The sequence below is a fragment of the Lathyrus oleraceus genome, chromosome 2 (genome assembly GCF_024323335.1).
Source record: "Lathyrus oleraceus cultivar Zhongwan6 chromosome 2, CAAS_Psat_ZW6_1.0, whole genome shotgun sequence".
Taxonomy (NCBI): Eukaryota; Viridiplantae; Streptophyta; class Magnoliopsida; order Fabales; family Fabaceae; genus Lathyrus; species Lathyrus oleraceus.
Genome location: NC_066580.1, coordinates 388061888 through 388088957, shown reverse-complemented (window position 1 = coordinate 388088957; position 27070 = coordinate 388061888). Strand labels below are relative to the sequence as shown.

General features: G+C 35.1%; 1 protein-coding gene across 1 annotated transcript; it reads right to left on the bottom strand.

The window, feature by feature from the left end:
* Nucleotides 1-7346: 7346 nt before the first annotated feature.
* On the bottom strand, nucleotides 7347-9680 carry LOC127119677 (ureide permease 1). The gene is made up of 7 exons (XM_051049973.1): nucleotides 9616-9680; nucleotides 8939-9241; nucleotides 8658-8796; nucleotides 8348-8515; nucleotides 8157-8257; nucleotides 7695-8069; nucleotides 7347-7611 (listed from the first exon to the last, which is right to left on the bottom strand). Exons 1-7 carry the CDS (start codon nucleotides 9625-9627, stop codon nucleotides 7456-7458), a joined length of 1254 nt encoding a protein of 417 aa, XP_050905930.1. The 5' UTR covers nucleotides 9628-9680; the 3' UTR covers nucleotides 7347-7455.
* Between the last annotated feature and the right edge of the window lie 17390 nt (nucleotides 9681-27070).

Below are 27070 nucleotides of genomic sequence, written 5' to 3'. Positions count from 1 at the left end.
CAGCATTGAAACCCCTCTGGTTACCGTCTTCCAGCTTCTTCTTTGCTTCTCCCAGTAAGAAACTCAGATGAAAACCACTAACTTCTCCCTTTTGACACATATTAGCCTTCCAGACCGATTCCTCCAAATATGTGATTGAAGCAACCATGCTGAGATCGGGCAGAAACTCAGAACTGTAGAACAATAACTGTGACCTGATAGGAACTCTGAGAAAACTGGCAATCTGCTCCAGAGTAGGGACCAAAATATAATCCGGGAAAGTGAAACATCTCAGTGGAGGGTCATAGAACTGTAGCAGTGTGAATAGAGCGTCATGTTGATCTTTGGAAAGAACCGTGACGAAACTTAGAATCAGACCGTAATCTTCTCGGAATCCTTCTAGAGAACCAGGATCCATTAGCTTCATCAACTGTTGGATGGGCTCCAAACAGACCACCGGAAACTTGTAGGCGACAAGTCTCTTTCTGCCAATATCCATCTTAAGAGAACCAGAAAAACTCTGACTGGAATCAAGTAGAAGATTTAAACCCCCTTGAAATGGATAAACATGTGTTAAATGATATGAATGCAAATGATGTGATAATGTGAATGCAATGCAGTGGCATGTCAATCAGGATTGCTGTATCTGCTTGAACATCTGTCGGGTTACACTGTCTGAAGAGAAGACCACTGAGGAATATAATACAAGATCAAAGCTCTGCTCCAGAAAACCGGGTTGGTTGGAGGTTAAGGTTTCCTGAATTTAGCCCACCCCTCACTGGTAGGTTCTAAGAACAGAAGTTCGTCAGCTTCAGCCCTTCAGTCGCGAATAATACGTTTACCACTGAAGGTTTGGCATTATTACGGGATAAAAGACCTCCACTGTCTCCCCTCAACAGGACATCCTAAAGCAAGTTCCCAGTCTCGGGGTCCTTGGATTGATCAGCGAGAATGCGCCCACCAGAGCTAACATAATCACGTCTCGGAGGAGAGGCCTCGACTGAGTTCTCGTGAAATGGTCACCAGAGTCGACGATTTCTAAAGGAACATCATGTCGTTACGGAACATCCGTAGGACATAATATATCCAAAAGAAACCTCGTCTGGGTGTGGTTCTTCACGAATGACTTAACGTAGCAACATGCCACGCAAGCCTCATGATCATCCACTCTAAAACCTGTGTGTACACTCAAGCCTGGGTAATGGGCTTATCTCTCGTAGAACATCCCGTCCCAACAAACAAACAACAGCTCCAACAGATACAGCAGATGAATGCAAGCAAGTAAGCAAATAAATGTACAAAAGCATGAACACCCAATGAACCAGAAATCACAAAAGCTAGGAGAGACTCGCTTAGGGAAGATGGACCAGCAAGAGGTCAACTTCTATGGTCCCCAGCAGAGTCGCCAGCTGTCGCAGCCTGAAAAATACAGTGCGCGAAAAAAAACAACCGGCGAAAGAAAATGACAGAAGAGTCGCCACCGTGCGTTATTTATCCCAAAGGGGGGAAAGGAAACGCTCGAAGTAAACCTGGAGAAAGGACAAGACGGGGTCTCGCAACCAAATTTTGGGTTCGGGAGTCGGTTATGCGAAGGGAAGGTATTAGCACCCCTACGCACCCGTAGTACTCTACGGGATCCACTTTTGTGGTTCTTGTCTAAAGGGCGTGAGTTTATCTAATGTGTTATTTACTAAAAAAAGAGGGGTTAAAGGAAAATGACTCGCGCGGATGTCGCATCCACTGCATACGTATCTCATCTGTATATGAGAATCAGAGTCTTCGTAGCTCGACTGGCCTATGGGTTGGGGGGATGTGTGCTCGCTAAGACATCACGTCTTATGCCTACGTATCTCATCTGGAATGAGAATCAGAGCAAGCCGTAGTTCGGCTAACTACGGGGTTATGGATTGGGTTTTGGACGAACAACGTTACTACGCAATCTACCGGATGCTCGACCTTTGGAGACTTACTCGCCTGTAGTAGAAGGAGATAACATGTTGCTTTGGGTTTTAGGGTTTGGGATGCTCGAGGGCAAACAGGCAGTCCTTGACGAAGGAACCGCGCTACCTGTGGGGATATGAATACAAAACACAAAACATGTATCTCAAAGTAAAATGCCACCAAGGGGCTCAAACATTGCCTCCTATCGAGGTCTTCCAGCTAAGAAACCGGTAAAGTACGAGAAAGGGAAAAAATTACCACACGGATAAAGATCTGAAGTTACAGCAATTAGAGGATTAGCAACCCTGAGATCCCTCCAGCTAGACCATCAAAGAAAATCAGTCAATACGAGTAATCAGAATAACCCTCCGCATGGTATCCCTGCAAGAGTATGTGAGTCCTCACAAAAACTCGACAAAAGGTTAGACAAACAAGATGAAATCTAGGGAAATCAATGCCATGGCAACACAAGACAGGTTAGCATAAACAGAACAAAAAGAGCGAATGCTATCATATTCGCGACTGCATCGCCTAGCGAGAGCTTAGCGAAGCTTCGCTGCGTGCTCGCCTAGCGAAGCGGCTAGCGAGCGCCTGCGGGTTTTGGATTCCTCCTTGATAACAGTTCGATCTCTATGACTCGAAACCCTGTGGTATCCATCTCATAAACGCAAATGATTAAAACATTCAAGGTATTGTTACACATTCATGCCTATTCGAACCCGTGGGCAAAACCTAATATTACCTCATACATTCATAATATTCAAATTCAAGGCGTAAAGTAATAGGAACAAAGGCATACCTGATAAGGGAGACTGATTAAGATTGAATGGTACGGCTGGATCTGCACAGTAATACTAGGGTTTGTGTGAGGCGGAGTGAACTTCTCAGAGCTGCCTGAAGGTTGCTGCAGAGTAGTTCCTAGGTCTCCTTCTCTCAAGACCTTTCTTCGGTGAAACTCAAGTGTATTTTTCGTGTCCAGTCCTCTACTGAAACTCTTATATTTATAGCTGATTTTCGTGGACTTGTGGGTTTAGAATGTGGTCAGCTGAGGCCCAAACTTTTCTGTTATTTCCTGAAATGCGCGCCCTTCGCCTAGCGAAGGATCTGCTCGCCTAGCGAGCATGACAGTGCTCTTCGCTAGGCGAAGCATCTGCTCGCCTAGCGAGCATGACAGCTCAGCAGCAGATTCTTGCTTCTTCCAGCCTGGCGATTTGCACGGTGAATAGGCCTCATCTGGCCCTGTTGTTAGTACCTCAAGTCTTTTCCTTGTGTTGACTGATCGTCTAAGTAGAACCCACAAAGTGTCCTGGATGATGTCCGAGCTTCTTGGAGCTAATTCCGATTGACATGATGCAATGTGGTATGAAATGCTAAATGACCTAAAAAGTGAATGCATGAATGAGGAGGGCAAATTTTGGGGTGTTACAGATGCTAATAAGGTAGTCAGTGTGACCTAATGGCCCACACCTAAGAATGTGAATGGAGTTAGAGGCTTCTTAGGGCTGACTGGATATTACAGGAAGTTTATCAAACACTATGGCAGGATGGCTAAGTCGTTAACAGAGTTGACAAAGAAGGACGAGTTTAAGTGGGGAGATGAAACTCAAAGAGCTTTTGAGGAGTTGAAGGTGAAGCTCACTACAACACTTGTCCTGGCTCTGCCTGATTTTAGTAAGCCATTTATAATCGAGTGTGATGCCTTTGGTAATGGTATAGGGGCGATTCTAATGCAGGACAAACGACTGATAACTTACTTTAGTAAGGTGTTAGGAGTAAGAAATCTGTCTAAGTCTGCATATGAGAAAGAACTTATGGACTTGGGGTTAGATATACAACATTGGAGACCCTACCTCCTTGGCAGGAAATTCATTGTTTCTACCGAACAAAAGAGCCTGAAGCAACTGTTGCAGCAGAGAATATCCACTGCAGAGCAACAAAATTGGGTTGCAAAACTACTTGGTTATGATTTTAAGGTTGTCTATAAGCAAGGAAAATTAAATAGAGGAGCTGATGCCTTGTCTAGAATGCACGAGGGAATGAAGTTGAGGAGTATCATATCTTTTCTGCAGTGGGATCAGACACAATTAATGAAAGAGGATGTACATAATGATGAGGAATTGAAGAACATAATAGTTGAACTGTCACAAGATCCGATTTTCAAACCTAGATATGTCTACAAACATGGAGTCTTAATGTATGATGGTAGACTAGTCATTTCAAGACATTCAACCATGATTCCTACGCTATTAAAAGAGTTCCATAGCACTCCACAAGGAGGGCATTCGGGGTTCTATAAGACATATAAAAGGTTGGCGGCAAATGTATATTGGGTGGGAATGAAGGGAGTAATGCAGGAATTTGTAAGAAGATGTGATGTTTGCCAAATTCAAAAATACTTAGCTTCTTCACCGGGGGGGCTGTTGCAACCTCTGCCCATACCTGAGCGCATTTGGGAAGACATTTCTATGGATTTCATCACTGGATTGCCAAAATCCAAGAGGTATGAATCTATTTTTGTAGTAGTGGACAGGTTGTCTAAATATTGTCACTTTATTCCTCTTAAGAATCCATATACGGCTAGAAGTTTGGATGGGATTTTTAGAAAGGAAGTAGTCATCTTGCATGGGATACCGTTGTCTATAGTGAGTGATAGAGATCCCATCTTCATGAGAAACTTTTGGAGAGAATTATTTAAGGCCCAGGGAACTCAACTCAAGATGAGCTCGGCTTACCACTCGGAGTCTGATGGCCAGACAAAGGTAGTTAACCGGTGTTTAGAGTTGTACCTTAGATGCTTCATCTCTGATTAGCCCAAGACTTGGATGTCATGGCTACATTAGGCTGAATACTGGTTCAATACTTTATTTCACACTACTACAGAGCACACCCCTTTTGAACTAGGCTATGGTAGACCTCCCCCTGTGATAGGCAGATGGGTTCAAGGAGAGACAAGGGTTGAGGCAATGCAGAAAGACTTAGTAGAAAGAGATGAGGCTATCAGACAATTGAGAAGTCATTTGCACAGAGCACATGATAGAATGAAGGCTCAGGCGGATAAGAAGAGAAGTGATAAGAGCTTTGATGTAGGAGAACGAATCTTTGTTAAGCTGAGAGCACATAGGCAAAATTTTGTGGTTACCAGAATTAATGCTAAACTTGCTGCTAGATACTATGGACCTTACCCTATTGTGGAGAGAATTGGAGTTATAGCCTACAAATTGAAATTTCCAACAAGTTATAGAGTTCACCTAATGTTTCATGTATCATTATTGAAAAAAGTCGTGGAGCAGTACCATGAGAATGAAGAGCTGCCAGACCTTATGGCAAGAGAGCCGTAAGAGGTGTTTGAACCTGAAACTATGCTGGTTGTGAGGAAGGTATAGAAACAAGGTGAAGAGGTGAAACAATTACTTATCCATTGGAAGGGGAAGACAGTAGAGGAAGCTACTTGGGAGGACTACGTCATGCTCAAAAGTCAATTTCCACAATTCAACCTTGAGGACAAGGTTGCAGTTGAAGATAAGAGTATTAATAGAAACAATAATAATAATTTACAGTTACCAGGACAATTAATTCACCATATCTCTAGTGGTCCCAAAGTTTGGAAAGTATATTCTAGAAGGGGTAAAAAGGGAATTGGAGGTTGAGTTAGTTAGCAATCATGAGGTGGCATGAAAGAGGGGAACAATATGTTTCCACAATATAAGGAGCAGTCAGTAGATGGAATAATCATCTATGGATTACAGTTAGATCTAGAAGGAATGAATAGGGTACTCTAGTATCTTATAGGAGCGTAGCTCTGGGCCCATTTTTGGATTGACACATTACATTCTCTGTACCTGTTTCCATTTCCATCAATAAATCTTTTTTTCCTCATATTTTCATAACTGTTTTACTGCTACATTGATTATTACTCTGTTAGTTCGTATCAGTTAAGCATCCAAATACTCTAAAATGACGTGCATATGATTTTACATTACTCAATACTTTTTCTGGAGTAATATCTTTCACAGACAAGATAGGACTCTTATTGAGCACGTAGGAAACCCATTTTGCTACTTCAAGTAAAAAATTCTCAAGTACACTTCTTCCCGTTAACATGCTTTTAATCATATTCATTAGTATCTTATTCTTTCTTTTTGACACTCCATTTTATTGTGGAGTGTAAGTTATAGTTAGTTTCCTTTTGATCTCATAAACGCTGCAAAATCATTAAATGTTGCAGATATGAGTGCATCTTCTCTATATGTCTTAAGACATTGGATATGATGACCTGATTCTTTTTCAACCTTAAGTCTTTTGAAAATATCAAATACATTAGGTTTTTCATGCATGAAACAAGTCCAAGTCTTTCAAGTAAAATCATTTGTGAATGTTATGAAATACATGATCCACCATTAGATTTTGGCTTGATAGACCTACAAACATATGATTGGATGAGCTTGAGCTTCATCCTGGCTCTCTAGGATGCTTTCTTAGGGATGACTTATCTATGTTGTTTTTCCATCATGCAAGTTTGTGCAAGTTTCTTTCACTTCTTTTAGTTGAATCAGATCCTTCCATGATTGCTTTTTCTGAATCAAATCCTTCCATGCTTATCTCGCCTATGCTTTTCGATATGAGAAAACTCATGATTCACATTGTTTTACTAGATCTAAGAGAGTCATCTATTGTCCTCGTCTAAGAAATTTAGTTACTCAAAATAAGTACAAACATTGCAAAAGAGTTAGGAAATTTATACATTTCCAATATTAGAAATAAAATCTTCAAACTTGCTTCTAAGACATAAATTCTTAATCTCAGCTTTCGTAAATTCTTAATCTCAGCTTTCGTAAATGCTTCAGTATTCCTTTCTTACCATAAAATTTGGAACCTATCAACTCATTTGACATTTTTCTTTTAAAAAGATGCTGATTGGACGCAAAATGTGCCTCACAGGTGCAACAGAAGCCTCGCATATGAAGGACGGGCCATCTAACAATAATCAATTGAAAGACATGTGTGAGGGCACATCGATTGATTGTGAGGCATTGATCTTTGGCATGCTTAAACATCCAAAGACTTGCCTTGCAAGTTAAAGCATGTGTGAGGCATTAAAAGCACATTCTTCTTCTTGTGAAATAGCATCACTTCAAATCACCATAAAACCACTTCCAAAATTTAGTGATTTTGTTCAAGACAGTATGCATTAAGACCCACTAATCTAAGCACAAAAAGTGCAAAGATTAGGCTAGAAAATTACAAGGTGTTAAAGCAAAACAATCCTGACTCCAAAGAGAAAATACACCAAAATTGTTAGAAAATCCTCTCTTATGAAATGAGAGTACAATGAAATCAGCCGAAGAAAACACTTTCTACATAAAGGAATCCAATCCCATTTATAATGCTATGACTAGAATTTTTGAATCATAAACGACTACAATAAATAATCATGGAAATATAAATATTTCATCGCTCAAACTTACACTAAAGAAGTTTAGTACACAGAACTTTTTGCACTGAACAATATCTTATGAACATGTGTGAACTCAATATTCACTGTTTTCTATGTCCTGATGATGCCATGAGAACAACAACGGCCACAATAAACATAAACAACATACTCCCCAACAACATATATGTTCTTCGCGACGATCTCCTATACTCTCCAAACAAAACAATCCCCCAAAATGTACTCACTAGTGGAAGTGCCTGTTTCATCAACACATTCAAATCAATGAATTATTCATCGAAATCTAAACACAAATAATATCTAGATATGTAACAAAACTCACTTGGACAGCATCTGCTGCTGCATATCCTGCTGCTTGACCCCCCATAAACTGAAGTCCGTTCCCAAATCCACAAAGAAAACCAGCCAACAAGGCCCATCCTCTACCATTCCAGTCTCGAAAATAAGCTTTTAACGACGATTTGGGTAAGTTTAACACGGGGTGGTACAGAAAAATGATGTTTAGAATTATACCAATAACAAAACAAGATACTGAAAAATAGAAAAAGGCGGTGTAAACATTCAAATGGGGAACCCCATTTTTTAAAGTGTGCCATTGGTCATTTGTTGCTAAGTTGAATGCTGGTGAGAACAAAGAAAAGCAAATTCCAGCAAAGAATGTTATACTCAATCCAATCAAAGTGCTTTTCCCAAAAACCTGCAGCAGAACTTTAAGAGTAAGATATGTGACTAAGGCAAAATGATTTTTTGAAGTATCATCGAATAATAGATTATAGTCACATGCCTTAATAGCCCTTGTTTTCTCAAGCTCTATAAGAAAATCTGCACTTCCTGCTTTCAACTTTTCTGCAGAATTGCTTCCACTTTCAATATCCTTTGGCTTAACTAGTATTATACACATTGAAAACGTAGAAAAAATTAGCATGTAGTCAAATTATGTAATCCTGTAAGTTGAAACTTGTTGAAGATTCTTACCTATGTTTCCTTCTCTCAAAGAATCTTTGAGCTTAGCCGAATTATCAGCAGTATTTGATGAATGAACAGCAGAGCCTAGACAAACTGCAACCAAAAAGCAACCAACTCCTGGAAAAAGAATCTCGGCCTTATTGATTCTGTCATCCAAAAAGTAATTCAATGTAGTTCCTGTAACAAATGAAACAGTTAATACATCATTATTCCGTAGTGGATCAAGTTGAAGGGTATTCATTCGGCATATTACTAAATTGCTCTCTTTGTTTAAGGCTAGCTAAAACAGATTTTGGGCTGATTATGTCAATGGAGATACCTATAACAACAGTTATGCTTGATGTAATCACTTCCGTAACCGACAGACCAACTAGAGCGAATGCATATTGTGTGGACAGATTTCCTATGCTAAGGACCACACCACCTGCCATTGCAAACATTACTGACTGCCAATTATCCTGCACAGATAACTTCAAAGCTAAGCATGCATTTAGATGTATAGCTTCAAAGATAATAGTAACAATTAAACTCAGCACTTGTTACACTATAGTTTGAATTGAATGGCTAGAATACCGAAAAAACACACCAACTTTCCCTAACCTGAGCAAGTTGAGTTAAGAAATTGGGTTGATCATGTGTCCCCTTTCCTATCTCACCAAAAGTAAAAGCAATGATAACAGCAGCCAAGAAATTGGTGATAGAGTAATCAAGGTATGTATGCTGAGGAAGACGGCCTCGCCGTTCTAACAGAGTCAAAACAGCAGGCCATGTCCCCAAAAAGAAAAGAGCCAACAGCATGCACCCTATGGCACCTCCCTTGCTCTCCACTAAATACATTTTCAACTCAGTGCTTAAGATGCTCTTGGAAATTGAACTAATCAAGAAGGAAATCTCATAAAAATCCTGAAAACAACATGAATTAGTCCATCTTCAAGAAAGCAAAAGCATGAAAAATGATAACCTATTAGTAGAAATGCCAAAATTAACCACGATGTCGGTGTCAGACAATAACACAGATCAGACTTTGTTTTCAATTTAAAATAGTTCAAATCCATGCACCAAAATGATAAGCACCAAAAATAGTTGATCCACAAAATGATAAGCTGAAATCAAACTTAAAAAAAGAGCATAATACAACCCCACATAAGAAAGTAAAAAATCAGCTTTTAATCATGAAGAATCCAAATGGGAAAAGGAGGAAAAAAATAGTACACCAAAGATCCTTATTTTCAAAAAGTCAAAACATGGTAGGTGAAAAAGGATATGCATCTAACTACCTTGGAATCCATAAATCAGAAGCAACAAAACAACAATACCAAAAAGAAAAGTTTTCAATCATTATAACAAGCCAACTGAATACTAAAAAAAGTGTATAAAAAGATCAAAAGTCTACCAATTGCTTTAAGAAAAACTGTAGTAGTGGGCCATAAGACAGAAATGTTTGATTTGATTGAAGCACTTGAATTCATAGCAGCAACGAAAATAGAAGATTGATTTGAATTTTAAAAAATGATGAATGAAAAACAAGTACCTAACGCTGAGGAAGTAGCAAAATGATGGAGGTTTTGGAAGTGTGAATGTGTTCCATTCCATTAGATAGACATATCATATATTGATGGAAGTATAGAATCAATCCGGATCTTGACAGCGGATTCCAACTCTTGTTGACTTATAATTAGAATCTAAACTATTTAATTAATTAATTAATTAACTTTTTATTTTGTTAGTGGAATAGTGGGAGATTTTATTATTGAATTTTGTTTTCCAGAGTCAAATATGTGGGCAGGTAAAAGTTAAAACCATTTATTAAGCATGAAATATGGTGCAGTAGACATAATGAGCTCATTGACTTCGATTTGATTTGATTTATTTTGTCTTTTAAGAAAGAGATAAACATAAATGAATATGTTTATGAAATTTATTAGTGTGTTTTGAGTAATTATTTTTTTTAAGTGTGTTCTGAAATGAAACTAGATTGTCCAATGAATGGTGAAATGAGATTTTGGTGCGGTGGAATAAAATTTTGAGTGCGTTGAGAGATGGCTAATCAATAAGATTATAAATTTCAACACGCAAGTTAGTGAGAGAATAAAAAGTAATATGAGAGTGAGAATGAATTTAAATACTTGAAATGATGCGCACTCCTCCTGGTATAGTGAGAGCAGGTAAAATTTTTCTCGTGAGATCAAGAGCGTCGTGTGGGTCGTTGGATCTAATCAGACGGTGATAGACATGTCTGGAGGGTGCAATTGTCTACATTTGGATGAAGGAATGATCACCTGCTCCATGCGTTTTACCCATTGGTATTGCCTTTAAGCCTTTCGCTTTGGGCCTTCTGAGCAGCGCATAAGAGTTGTTCCTCGAGTCTTTGTTCCTACTTTGTAAGACAGGGGTTTGTCGTGTACGCGTCAGGTCAGGTTGCTTAGCAGGAGCATCAAAGAGTCTTGATGGAACGTCATTATTGTTGGGAATATGTGCATTAATGTCTCTCTTGTACAATAGGTAACGATTTGTAGGAAGTCTCTAATGTGTGTCTCTATGCTAGTTTACAATGATGCTTTCTCTATTGACTGTTAGTGGTGCATCTCACACTTCCCAACATATTTGATTGTGTTGGACATGTGACAGGTTTGAGATTTTTTGTTTTAAACCAAAATCATTTGTAAAATCAAAGTTTGAAAATATTTTGAATAAATAAGCAATGGAAAAACAAACGAAAGAAAAATACCAGAAAGTAAAAGAATTCAGGGAGAAGAAATAACACCAGAGAATTATACAGGTTCGACCAAGATGAGTTACTCTTGTCTCCAAGAGTTATTCTTGAGAGCATCCCCTAAACATTAGATCTTTTAGAAGGACGTGTCCACAAACCTCCTTATACAAGGAAAGCAAGTCTTCAGGCTAACTTCTAACCAAACAACGAATAAGGCTTAAAATGGTTAGTCTTCAAACCAAATAAATATTTTCCACTGGCTGATCTCGAAGCAAAACATAATTTTGAGTTGACTATCCTCGAAATCAAACTCTGGTTTTACAGAGACTGACCACAAAACGAACCGAGTTGTTTAGCATGATGATCTCTAATCACTGAGCTTTTACACTAGGCCGAACTAAAAAACCAACATAACCAGACTGATCTCAGAGTCTAAGAGACTATAGCTTAATAACAGTTGTGAAAATTTTCATTCACTGATCTTCACGAACAAAAAGAGAGCTTTTTCACCAAGACGGAGCTCGTAAACAAAATAGAGACTACCCAAGCAACCCCCTATCGCACAAGATCTTTTAACGGGTTTAGCTCGCAACTAAAATATCAACTTTCTGTGGAAGAATTATTTACACAAGAGAAAATGCACTCTTTGTAAATTTACAACTTTTCCCTCATCCAAAATAAATATCATCACTTAGACTTAAGAACACTCTCTAATCACTATGGTTAAAATATGTGGGAAAAAAAAGAGAGATGATGAGAGAAATGATAAGTGAGATTTTTCACATTATCTAAATGTGAAAAGGTGATAGAGAAACTCTCTATTTATAGGCAAAGGTGTGGTGTAAATTCGGAAACAATCCATGGACCAAATGGATGCTCTAATCAATGATGATAATTGATTAGACAACCTAAATAAATAATTGTTAAGGTCACTAATGGAAGATTTTGATATAGAGTCGTTAGCAATAATTAAAATACTGTCCCAATCGATTTTAGACTAAACCAAGCATGATCTAATCGGTTACATTTATGGTCAAATCAATTAGACGAAATTAGTCACTCTCTAATCAATTGGCTAGGCCTCAAAAACATTTTTTTGTGATATAATTAAAATATGAGAGGATTCTCAAAGTTTTAATGTGTGTGTGATTTATCCATAATATTTCCTTAAATACCCTTGTGTCTTTACATGACAGCAATCTCAACCATTTATTTTTAATCTAAATGCTAATAATTATTCTTATCATTCTCATATACAAATAGGATTCTCATTATGAGGGCATGTCTAATGAGAATGTTATTTTTAAATGAGATTTATAAGAACAATTATTAGTCTTTGGTTTAAAAATAAATAGATGAAATTAAAAAGTTTATATAAAGAACACGTGTCTCTTTCATCAATTATTATTCATATGAAAGAGACACACATGTTCTTTAAATGAATTTTTTAATCTCAACCATTTATTTTTAATTTAAAGTTTAATCATTATTATTATTATTATTATTATTATCATTCTCTTATAAAAATAAGAGTCTCATTATGGGGGCATATCTAATGAGTATGTTATGTTTATTAGAGATTTATAAGAATAATTATTAGTCTTTACTTTAAAAATAAATGGATGACATTAAAAAGTTCATATAAATAAAATGTATGTCTCTTTCATCATTCATTATTCATATGAAAGAGACATGTAACAACCCGTATAATATATATCTAGAATAATATCATACAAGTGCTAAATTGTGGTACTGTCACAACATAAGTGCCTAATGGCATCATTATATACACATGTTCGAACTAAAACATCAATGACATATGGTATACAATAGTGCCTAAATAATAAAAATCTAAGGACTATGTACAATATCTTCATTGTACACAACTTCACGGCGGAAGATCACGATAATCATCGTCCCTTGAAACATCAGTAGATAGCTTCTCTTGAATTCAGCCTGCACGGAATAACTAAAAAATAACAACAATAATGGGATGAGATGATAATCTCAGTGAGTTCTCCTATCCTATGGGTCCACTCGGCTCTACAGGGTTTCCTAATCAAATCCTAACTCGAGTCTTCATCTCTCGTTACATATGTATCATCACACAAGATAACTAAGACTCAAGTATCTAAGGGATATTCGCAATGTATTGAAACATGTCATTGAGTGCATCCACTCAACGAATCACTATTCGGATGCACGAAACATCAATCCCCAAGCGGACTTACGTCTAAGTCAGACCTGGTTCATGCATGCTCGTACGATTCGACTTTCGCAGTGGATATCGGGTCTTCTATGAGTTCCAAACTCATTTCAAGCGATCTTCACCCGTATGGGACTCTAACCCACTTAGGGTATCTTTCACCGTATGGGACTCTAGCCCACTTAGGTGTCCACCTTTCCCCCACGTCCGCCGTGGTTGGGGCTCAAACCCAATTGAGGCCCGAATCATTGGTGCCACATCCCCACTTACCGCTTTACCTAAGCCTTTGAAGTGGTATATGCACCATCAAAACTAATTCCGAATACGTGATTAATTCATAATAACAAATAAGACTTTTAGAGCAACGATCCTCACCAAAATAGGGCTTTTGGAACAAAAGTTCCTCACCAAAAATATCAAACAAATCTCATGATTTCAGATCAATTCTCATGGCATCATAACATGATCCATTCTCATTACCCAAAAACACACATCTTCCATACAAATCATATTGATTCGTTTATCAGGTGAATACTTGTCTGCGATACACACCTAGGTAACGTTGAGTCCAAGCATCGTCGAATACTCATTTCCATAACCTAGATTATCTTTCTAAGTTGTTAATCCAGTTATTCTCCTAGGTTTCCTCACTCATCTTAGTAAGGTTTTTAATCATATTATTTCACAATCAAACATAACAACAATGTTTAACATTCATCATAATATAATTCATAGAATTTGTAAGGCACATAATATACTATAACATGGTATAATAATGATAGTCTTCTATATTATCTTTCTAACGCATTAGTCCGCGTCCAAAACGGAGTTATAACACTCGATTAATTCATCAATCTTTCATAATCAAGATTTAGATTAATATTTATTCATTGAATAAGTATTCAACAACAAAATCCTAGGCCTAATGGTAAGGTTTGTACCATACCAAAGAGGTCTCGGGTTTGACCCCAATTGGTGGCATATTTTAATTTATCAAGGAATTAATTCATGTCATCATAACTTCCTTTAAATTCTCCAACACAACCATTTAATTGATTCCTCAACATCACTCATCATAGTTTCACCTTTCATCATATAATCATTCCTTAATATATCCAAGATCATTAACACAAAATCATAACAACAACCAATATGTATTCATAACAGTTTGTACTCACAATAGCAACAACCACAACCACAACCATAAGGTATCTACACCATGATACACTAAGACTGAAATTCAGGTATCAAATATGAGATGTCGAAGGTAATGTCATGACACTAATATCTGAACAATATAAACAGGGTAAAAGATAAAGAACAGTAGTACAAGTGACACACACAATTGTTACTCTCAGTAAACAACTTCAAGTTACAGTCTTTTCACCTAATCTCTACCCGTGTGACTTCTATCTAAGAACTCTTAGATATGAGATCCTACTCACCCCCTCAATCACAGCAGTGATGTAAAAACAAATATTAAAATGAAAGAAGACACTCTTCAAGAACACATACTTGATCTTGCTTAAAAGCTTCAACTAAGTAAACACACACTCATGCTTCAAAGCTTAGAGTGGATAAATTAAAACTCAAAAGTCAGTCCAATTCAATCATCAATGGATGAATGAATGGCTCACAATACACACGACCACACAAGACTAAAAAACCCTTATTCTCTCTCACTATTTCGTTCGTTATTTCTTGTGTGTTAAAACCAGGTTTTCTATGCCCTTTATATAGAAGTGTTTGACTGGGCTTGGACATCATAAAACCCTAAAACTATTTTCCATTCTTATCTTCTTATGACAGCTGATCATATCTTGTTGGAAAATAATTCAATCTGGTTTTAATACTAATTGAATGGCGCGTTCAACCTTCTCATCAATCACACATAAATTAGCATAAAAAGCGCAATCACACAATACATAACATTCAGACTGAATGTTTTGTATAAAGATATCTTGACATCGGGTCTGACATCTCAGCTAAATCCTGCACATCCATATTTTAAACACCCTGCAGGAACCTGTTATCTCATGTCAAGACAACATTTGTGACAACTTGTGAAAACTCTAGGTTTTACCAAAATTGATGCCAACACATAGAACCAACAAACTCCCCCTTTGGCAAATTTTGGCTAAAACATACATCAGATCATTTGTTTCACAAGATAATAATCACAGTATCAGTTTAGCAGCAGAAGTAATAAAAAACACATTACTAGCTAAAATAGCAACTAGTAAACACATATTAAACACACATGCGCTTGTGTTCCACCTCCCCCTCAGTCTGCTCAACACAGACAGAACACTTCTTCTCTTTATCATCACCTATAACATACACCTCCCCATATAACATCACCTTCAACATCACCTGTACTAAACAGATTATCTCCAACATACATCATCTTCAGCATCATCTGTCATCTGTTTATAGTAGAGCATAGCTACTTTAGCTACTTCTCCCCCTTTTTAGCCAAAAGAGACCAAAGAGACAAAATAAATGTATATTAGTCAAACAGAATGTCACACAGAATGTCACACAGAATGTCAAAGCAGATTATTAAGTGTTACAGATCCCAGAACACACACAGCTATACAAGCTGAGATAAAAATCCAGAAAAACCAAAAAGAACCCAGAAAAAAATACATCAAGGTAGCAGAACATGACTACCAAAAGAAACACCAGAACATCCATCACAACACATCATCAGAAGAGTTGGGGACAACTTCAACAAAACTAGTCAGAGGAGCTTGCATCTTCATCAGCATCAGAATCAGAACTGCCACTTGTTTCATCTTTAGATTCAGACCTCTCACTAGAGGTTTGAGCTTCTGTTTCCTTGGCATGTCCAACATTCTCTCTATCAGCTTGCTCCAAGCTTTCAATCAGAGCCTCCAAAGCTTCCTTCCTGGCTTTTGCTACCCTTATCCTCTTCTTCTTTTCTTTTCCACCACACATATACTATATAATATATATATATAAATAATATATAATATTAAGTAGTATCATAAAATATCTCAATTGATATTTTATCTTCCAGCACCAATTGACCAATTATTAATGTTACCAAAAATATCCTCTCTTGTACTTATTAATATTGGTCTGTCTCTTTATTAATAATCAATCCCTTCAGAGTTCACTGGTTACTCTATTGGTCCCAATTGACAACATTTAGAGCACATAGGAGCTCTAATTGGTACAACTAACAAAAGATATAGTACACAGGTACTCAATTGATCTCAACTGACAACTAATTGAGCATTTAAGGGAATATGGGATATTACAAATATATATAAAAAAGTCATTATAATCTAAATAATCTAAAAAAAATGGCTAGGAAATTTATAATTTAATAAATAAAATTACATCATCAATTATCTTAAACTTTGAATATTTATCAAAATAGAATACAACTCTCCTTACAAAAATATTCTTTAAATAAATTTTTTTAATATAATTTATTGTTTTGTTTTATCCTTAAAATTACTTTAAAAAAAATGAGTTATCTAAATAATTTAAGATACCTAAAACTGAAGTAGGACGACTATAATTGTTATAATTAAGTATCTTATTTTAATTTTTTCTAAAAATATACAGAAAGTCAAACGTAATGCTTATTAGGATCAATAATAGTTCTCTTTCCCATATTCTATAAGTCTTTTAAATTCAGTTTATACCTTTAATGAATAATCTATAATCCATGATTTTTGCTTTTCAAATGTTGACAAACTAGATGAAAAAAATAACATTGTGGGTGTCACGTGGAAATTTTAAATGACATGACATCAATATGGAAAACTAACTCATCAAAATACATATTTTAGACTTTGGCTTAAATGATATTTTTTTTTTAAAAAAGTATCACTTGTAAGAGATAATAAAACAAATAGAGCATTAGTATCTACCCAATAATATTTAGGATACTTCGGTGCCTAGTTTTTGTCATTGGTCAACCAAAATAAACCTTAATTCTAATTGTGTAAAATTGATAACATGTTAATAAAGTTCTTGGAATTTTTTATAGATATATAACTAAAATTAAAAAATTAATGTAACATGATCTAGCATGAGAGAAAATGACATTACCATTTATGGTTCTTATTAAACATCACGTTTTAGTTCATTATTTTTAGCTTTAAAAAAAGATACTAAAAAATATTATGTTTTAACTAAAGAAAAAGATAACTCTACGAAAATAATATAAAGAAAAATAACCAACTAATCTCTGAAAAAGCACACCCATCATAACTAAGTTAAATCATGCATAGAAATCATATAAAGTTAAAGAAAAAAGAATCTTTGATCGAAAGAATTTGAAGATCATTGCGGAGGCTATTGTTGTATTAGGATTGTACAGGTAAAGAAGATATAGTGAAAAGTTAAATACATTGGAAACCTAAGAAGTGGTTTAGTTTATGTGTAAAAGTCAAAATTCAAAATACACCCTACCCCGATACAATTTTCATCTGATCCATGACCCTACTGCACATGCATACATTCATTATTTCAAAATAAATAAATTGGTTAATTGGTTACCCTAATCAGGGTAACCGATTACCCAGACCAAAAACTGATTTTTTGGCCATTTTGGGACTGTGTAACCGATTACCCTAATCAGGGTAACCGATTACACCTGCGCAGACAGCAAAAATAGCTCTGTTTTTTACACAGAGGACCCTTTGGTTCACCCACTTCAACCCATTTGCTTACACTATAAATAGAGCACTATCCCCACTCATTTTTCAAGCTTGAAAGCCACAAAACCTATGTCCAAATCACATCAAAGCTCCCTCTTTTCAACCTAAACCCTAACTCACCTAAACCTTCTTTTCTTTTTGAACCACCCAACCACCATGTAAAAATCCATAATCTCCACACAACAAAAACAGTAGCAAACTTGTGACCTTCACTTACATAACCATTCACCACCACCACATAAACACACCAGTTTCTTCCCATCCACTTTTCTACCACAACAACCATATCCACCCTCTTCCAAGCTTTTTGCTTCATTCTCAAACCCAAACACAACAACAACCTAGTTTTGACACCACAATCTTGATAATATTTTGGACTTAAATGTTGACAAACTAGATGAGTTATCTAAAAAATGAGTTATCTAAATAATTTAAAATACCTAAAACTGAAGTAGGACGACTATAATTGTGGGTGTCTCGTGGAAATTTTAAATGACATGACATCAATATGGCAAACTTACTCATCAAAATACATATTTTAGACTTTGGCTTAAATGATATATTTTTTAAAAAAAAAGTATCACTTGTAAGAGATAATAAAATAAATAGATCAGTAGTATCTACCCAATAATATTAAGGGTACTTCGGTGCCTAGTTTTTGTCATTGGTTAACAAACATAATCCTTATTTTTAATTGTGTAAAATTGATAACATGCTAATAAAGTTCTTGGACAAAATTTTAGATATATATCTATAATTAAAAAATTAATGTAACAAGAACTAGCATGAGAGAAAATAACATTACCATTTTATGGTTCTTATTAAACATGACGCTTTAGTATATAATTTTTAGCTTTAAAAAAAGATACTAAAAAATATATTATGTTTTAACTAAAGAAGAAGATAACTTTTCGAAAATAATATAAACAAAAATAACCAACTAGTCTCTCAAAAAGCACACCCATCATAACTAAGTTAAATCATGCATAAAAATTATATAAAGTTAAAGAGAAAAGAATCTTTGATCGAAAGAATGTGAAGATCATTGCGGAGGCTATTGTTGTATTAGGATTTTACATTGGTATAGTGAAAAATCAAATACATTGGTAACCTAAGAAGTGGTTTAGTTTATGTGTTTCATTTATTTTTCATTATATCTTCATTACTTGTAGAAAACCCAATTCTTCATATTTCATCTTTTAAACCTTTTTGCAAAACAAAATTGTTGGATATTCTTTGTGTACCAACATAAATTGTTATATAGTAAATTATTTTACCTAAAGGAAAGAATAAATGTCAATGAGAATTTCATGGATTTAGTTATTTTAGTATATTAAAATGGACATTAACTATTTTTTTATATTACTACAAAAGCATATAATTTTCTAAAATCAGAATTTGGAGATATATTTGGAGTTATAGTTTTAGTGATTTGTCAATTCAAATTAAAAATAATAACTACTTCCATTAATTTTGGAATTGTAATAAATGAGCACTAGTACTTATCATATTTCCTTAAAAAATAGCCATAAAAGTTAAAAATTAAAATAAATATTTAGGAATATAGAAAAAAAAAGTCATTATAATCTAAAAAAAATGGCTAGGCAATTTATAATTTAATAAATAAAATTACATCATCAATTATCTTAAACTTTGAATATTTATCAAAATAGAATACAACTCTCCTTACAAAAATATTCTTTAAATAAAACTTTTTAATATAATTTATTGTGTTGTTTTATCCTTAAAATTACTTTTAAAAAATGAGTTATCTAAATAATTTAAAATACCTAAAACTGAAGTAGGACGACTATAATTGTTATAATTAAGTATCTTATTTTATTTTATTTTTCTAAAAATATATAGAAAGTCAAATGTAATGCTTATTAGGATTAATAATAGTTCTCTTTCCCATATTTTATAGCTCTTTTAAATTCAGTTTATACCTTTAATGAGTAATCTTTAATCCATGATTTTTGCTTTTCAAATGTTGACAAACTAGATGGAAAAAAATAACATCGTGGGTGTCACGTGGAAATTTTAAATGACATGACATCAATATGGCAAACTAACTCATCAAAATACATATTTTAGTCTTTGGCTTAAATGATATATTTTTAAAAAAAAAGTATCACTTGTAAGAGATAATAAAACAAATAGATCATTAGTATCTACCCAATAATATTTAGGATACTTCGGTGCCTAGTTTTTGTCATTGGTTAACCAAAATAATCCTTAATTCTAATTGTGTAAAATTGATAACATGTTAATAAAGTTTTTGGATTTTTTTTAGATATATAACTAAAATTAAAAAATTAATGTAACATTATCTAGCATGAGAGAAAATGACATTACCATTTATGGTTCTTATTAAACATCACGTTTTAGTACATTATTTTTAGCTTTAAAAAAAGATACTAAAAAATATTATGTTTTAACTACCATAAACATAACATTAGCATAAATAGTTTTACTTGTGAATGGGCATTGACATCAAGAGTATTTCCACAATGAACATGAGTTGAGAAGTTTTGGTCACCCAAAAACGACATATTTCCTAAGTACTCCGATGAGGAAAGGCCATCCTCTTAGATTGATCTCACCAGGGGGGAAAGGCATCTGACAACTCCGTTGAGCAAGCCACTTCAAGATCCAGTCAATCTGGGACAACCAGGTCGAGATTAGGAAAATCTCTCCAAAGGCAGTTGGTCAAAGGCATTCCCTCAAAGATCAACCAGTTAGAGGCAAAATCCATTCAAGGTTCCATACCAGGGAATACCACCTCAAAAGCATGATAAATCCAAAACACTCCAAGAGATGGATGAATAGGGGTAGGTAGGCCCAAGACGTTGGGGCATATCAGATCAAGATCACCTTACCCATGGTTTGCTGCATAACTTGTAATTGGGGCAGTCCATGTAGATACCTAACAGATTGGGGTAGGAGTGGCCATGGAGAGGAAGCATTTCCTTATATTTTGGATTTTCTTGCTCAGATCAAGCATGGGGCATCAGAATATTCAGACGAAGCTCACTACGTCAGCCAAGTTCAAAGCAAATGTCGAGAAGTCATGCTAAACACATCATCCCATAATTTGTCAACAATGAGCCTTGAAGCCAAGCAAAAATATTTCCCAGTTCTAACCATTCTTGACCCATCTCAAGGACACTTGTTGAACTATCCAAAACAATTGCATCAATCATTACGCACCAATCATGTTGCTTCACTCATACATATCATGCATCATGCATAGCATGAAGCCCTTCCCAAACAAGAATAATGAAGCCAAGCCTCACTTGATACCTTCCAAAATTAAAGCCTACTTGGTAAACCCAAGAATCTAATCATCATCAGATCCAGCCTGATCCCGTCCAAACAAAAAACCGTAAAGCGCAATCGTTATTGGCACCTCCTAAAACAAATCTTTATCATTAACCATAAAGCCCAATCGTTATTGGCACCTCCCAAAACAAATCTCTATCATTAACCATAAAGCCCAATCGATATTGGCACCTCCCAAAACAAATCTCTATCATTAACCATAAAGCCCAATCGTTATTGGCACCTCCCAAAACAAATCTCTATCATTAACCATAAAGCCCAATCATTATTGGCACCTCCCAAAACAAATATCTATCATTAATTGATGCGTACTTTTCGCAAGTATACGAACGCGTCAGAGTAATATAAAAGATTGTCGAATCCACAGAGACCAAGTGTCAATCTATCATTATCTATTGTTATGGTGCTTATCTAAGGTAATCAAAATAGGGGTGTTTAGAGTGTGCAATGAAAAGTAAAGTGTTGAATAAAGTTCGATTAATAAAGACAGGCTCGAATGTAATTCACATAATCAATTAATAATCCAAGTACTTGCTAATAGAACTACTTATGGGCAGTGTTTCTTACTTTGAAAAGAACCAATTTAACAGGAACTGTCGCTTTCGCGTATTCAGAACCGAGTTGTACTCCCTAATCAAACCCTCTTATTGTCACTTATAAAAAGGCGCGCATTGCGTTAGAGTAGTAAACCTATTTTTAAGAAATATAGTATCTTGACTAAGTTGAAAAGTATTTTAACCTAGATTTCTTAACCAAAAGAGGTTCTCACGAACCAGACTCTAAACGCGTCCGAAAATAGTTTTAAAATCACTTTTCTTCTTAAGTTAAAAACTCCTAATAAACTAAACAAAGCGCTTTCGCTGTTTTTGAAATAGTTAAAAAACAACTAAGTTTAAAAATACATTGGACGGCTTTCGATCTTACCCAACGGAAATTAAGTGCGGGAAAACTTAGGTTGAAAGTCAAAATAGCCCTTAAGTGTTTCTACGAACAATTGTACGGATTATCGGTTCAATTACGATCCTTACATTCTAACCTTATAGATTTAGTTAGACATGGTAAAGTAAAAGTGAATTTTAATTTAAATAAAAGTAGTGCGAGTGCGGGAAATAAATAAAAGTAGTGCGAGTGCGGAAAATAAATAAAGTAAAGTGAGTGCTGAAAATAAATAAAGTAAAGCGAGTGCGGGAAATAAATAAAGTAAAGTGCGAGTGCGGGAAATAAATAAAGTAAAGCGAGTGCGGGAAATAAATAAAATAAAGAGAGTGCGGAAAATAAATAAAGTAAAGCGAGTATGGGAAATAAATAAAGTAAAGCGAGTGCAGGAAATAAATAAAGTAAAGCGAGTGCGGGAAAATAAATAAAGTAAAGTGCGAGTGCGGGAAAATAAAATAGATAAAGGAAAAGTAATAAAAACCTGCTCCAATCGGAGGGTTGAATAAAATGCAAAGCGGAAATGAAAATGGCGACAGGATTAACTTCCTTCCAAAGTGCTCCAAACTCGATTACAGACTCGATCACAAACTCGATTACACAATTGTGGTAACACCTCGATGTGAAGCAATTACCACTTTAAAATACTGAATATATGCCTAAGTGAAACTAAGTTTTCTCTAAGTTTTCCTCTGCTCTAAGTTTGGATGATTAAACAAATGAATTCGAGTCTCTATTTATAGGCAAGTAAAATAATGGAAAAGACAAGGATGCCCTTCAGTTTGAATTTGGGAGGGAAAACTTTTCCTCTTGTGGCGCCCGCCACAAGTCCATGGCGCCCGCCACAAGGCCAATCTGTGGCGCCTTAGTGGAAGTAGTGGGGAACATGGCAGTTGAGGGAAGTTTAGCTAGGACACATCATGGCAGGGCCCATGGCGCCAGCCACAATGGGAGCCACAAGTGCAAAATGCTGAATTTTAAGGTGTAGCGGGGTATTCGTTACCATTAGAGATATTGACTAAATCCAAGGTAAATCATACAAGTCGAGTCGCCACCTCACTTCTATTTATCCAAAGGAATGGTTAGAAAGCGAACAAAAACCTAAAAGTTTTATCGAATCAAAAACTAGTAAAAAAGAGTCAGAGATCTGGGTAAGGGGGTTGGTTATGCAATGGGAAGGTGTTAGGCACCCAAAACATCCTAGGTACTCCTAGGGAGGCCTTTTCACATTTTGTTGTAAGGTTGTTATTTTGTGAAAAATTGTTTGTGCAAACATGATTGAAGAGATGAGAAGAGAATATACAAGTTATTTATATTTTGTGTTTGGATGGATAAACCCATTGCCTACGTACCATCTTAAAAAAGATTAGGATCAAAACCTCGTAGTTCAGGGTAAAAATCTCAAAAATGAGTTGATGAATGTATTGGTCCAAAAGCCTTAAGGTCTTTTGTTATCCAAGGGAGAAAACTCAACCTAAAACCACAAATCCACCATGTGAGGATAGCTTCAACATGCTAGTGAGGGGTTAACCCTATAATAAGCATGGAAGACTCATTGTCCATCACTAAGGATATAGGTGAGTATTACATCTTCCTCAAGGATAACTCAAACCTAATAGCTAAAGGTTATGGAAAATTTTGATTAAGAAGGTGGCCATTGAAACCACAAAAAGACCTTTGAATGGGTTATATTTACCAATGAAAAGTATTTACAAAATGGTTAAAGTTAACTTAGAAGTTCAATTCAAAGTGTTATGAAAAGAGAGGTTTGAAAATCAAAAGCATAAGGCTTAGGTTTCTAATTTTGAAAGCAAGTGTTAAATGTTTGCACAAAAGTTTTGGCTTGGGTTAGAGTGGAGAGAAGAAGAAGAAAGGCTAAAGTCCTAAGCATACAAGAGGTGAGGGATAAAGAATAAGACCACAATGGAGTTCCTCTCTTGAGATCATATTGATGATCCAAGTAGCTCCCATCCTTTGGAATAAACAATCACATAAGCATAAACTCAAGCAATCAACAATCAAATGAACTCTTAGAAGGCTCCTCATTTCTTGGATTCCTCTCTCTTAGAAGTTCATGGAAATGGTTCCTCAAATTGGCTCAATGTTTAAGTCCCTAGCACAAAGACACACATATCAAAAGGTTCTATTAACAATCAAAGAATGGACAAGAGGGAGTTTAGAATGTGGTCCTTTCAATGTTCATATTCAAGCTTTAAGCATTCTAAAGGCATGAGGCCTAGTTGCTCTTTGACTTTTAAGCATTCTAAAGGCATGAGGCCTAGTTGCTCTTCAAACTCCATTAGCTTGGGTAAAGTTCTAAAGTCTAAGTCCATTTTGTCCAATTCTTTGTATTGTAGTCAGCATCAATCAAACAAAACACAAGTACAAAAGTATATACACAATTATGTGTTCAAGTGAGCAAAAGGCAAATAGCATTAACATAAACATGTGCTCAAGTGAGCAAAGGAAAAACAAATGAATAATATGTACAAGAGTAATACATTGCATAAATGTAAAGTGCAAAAAAGTAAATGTTAATGGTTAATGATTAATGTTAGTAGTTAGTGTGCCATAAGGCAAATTTAGCGCTATGTTAAGCAATCGTAATTGGACTTATGTAGAAGTTACAACTATCTGAGGCCGGTCAATAATAATGTAGGCAACAACACAAGTTAGAAGTCTTGATTAGTGAACCAAGTTCCAACAACTTGCCATGCCAAAAAGAAAGAAGAGAATTAATCTTGTATTGGTTTAAGTCTTTTGCATGATTTAGGAAGCAACCTATCCTTAATGCAAAGCCATTCACTTGATCATTTGATCAAGATGAATTAGATTTGAATCAAAGAAGATTAAACCTCCCTAATCAATGCTAGCTTATCAACCTTCAACTCATTGATCAAAAAGAATAAAGAAGAAGAAGAAGATGAATAATGGATTATGAAATGGAAAGATTAAAATGCATAAGGTGAAATAAAATGTACCAATCCATGTGTGTTGACCAAATGACATTGAAAGTCAAAGTCAAACAATGAGAAACCAGAAATGAGATGAAGATTGGAGGTCAAATAACAAGCAAAATATTTTTGGCATTTTTAATATCAAAATAAACTTGAATTAAAAATAAAAGAAAGGTTAAACTTCAAAATCACTTCAAATCAACCTTGAAAGGTCCAAGTGATTTATCCCAAGTTCAACAAGGTCAAACAAAGTTTGACAAAAAAATTCAGCATTTTTAAATGTCAGAAACTATTTTTAATCAATTAAAAATGAATAAAAATAACCTAATTGAACTAAAATCTCAAATAAATCTCAAATTAGTTAAAAATTGATGAGAATATTTTTCATAGATCCATCATCATTCAAATAGGTTAGGAAAATATTTTTGTATTTTTTGAATATCAAAAACTAATTAAAATGAATTAAAAATAACTATAAAAGAAAAAATTCACAAAAAATATCAAATGAAAAAATAAAAAATATTAAAAATCATATTTAGAAACTAGAATTTAAGTGGAGAAGAATGCAATTGGTCCCATATTTTTTGGATTAAAAATAAAAAAGTTATGAATTTTTGAAAATAAAGGAAATAAAAGAAATTAAATCAGAAATTAATAAAATAAAATAAAACAAGGAGCGTCTGATCAAGCCTCATTAATTGACGTGGCTGATCAGACGCTCCACATGCGCGCTTCCATGGTAGGCTTTAGTCAACGCGAAACATGTGGCATTATTGAAAGTAAACAAAATGCATGGCTGAGATTAAAACGTGGGAGATGCATCCAACGATCCAGATTGAATCTGGCATGGTGGATGGTGGCCAGCGCCACCGTCTTCTCCGGCGAGCTCTAAAGCTCTGGCCAAAGTTGCAGGTCCTCCAAACTCAACCAAAACTCACGATCTAGGTACCAAATTAAAGCTGGGGTGATGTACATCACCCTATGCCATCTATTTCTACTCTAGATCTCTATAATGAGAGAAATCAGAGGTTGAAACTTGATGGTGTTCATCATGAACTTGCTTGATTTTGAAAATTGAGCACACAATAATGATGCCTCTATAGAGAGGACTTCAGACAACACAATAGCCAGGCAAGTGAATCAAAGATTAATGAGTTTCGAAGAAAAAACCAGTTGAAGAACAACCTTGAATTGTGAAGATCTGAGCTCTTTTCCTTGCTTCCTTTGGCAAAACAGAAGTACAATGGACTAAAGGATGAAGGTCTAGGAACTTTGGATCCAAAGATTCAACCAGATTTAGTTGAATTTTAGATCTGAAAAATTTGAAGAAAAGTGAAATAGTTCCTTTGGTAATGGTTATGGATTCAGTTGTGCAACATCTCAGGCGCCATTAGGTTGAATTTCAAGTGAAGCAAGCAAGTGTATTTATAGTGAAAGCTGATGTAATTTAAAGTAATGTATTTCAAGAAAACATATTATGAAAACAAAGTAATTTTTTTTAATTGAACATATCGTTACATATACCGTGTGTATAAAAAATGTTTTTCGATACATCACAATTATATATATATATATATATAGAGAGAGAGAGTGTGAGAGAGAGACATTTTTTTAATATTTTCTTTCGACAAAAATATCCTTCAAATAATACTTTTTAATATGATTTATTGTTTTGTTTTATCCTTAAAATTACTATTAAAAAATGAGTTATCTAAATAATTTATAACAACTAAAACTGAAGTAGGATGACTATAATCGTTATAATTAAGTATCTTATTTTATTTGTTTTCTAAAAATATATAAAAAGTCAAACCTAATGCTTATTAAGATTAATAATAGTTTTCTTTCTCATATTTTATAGCTCTTAGAAATTCAGTTTAT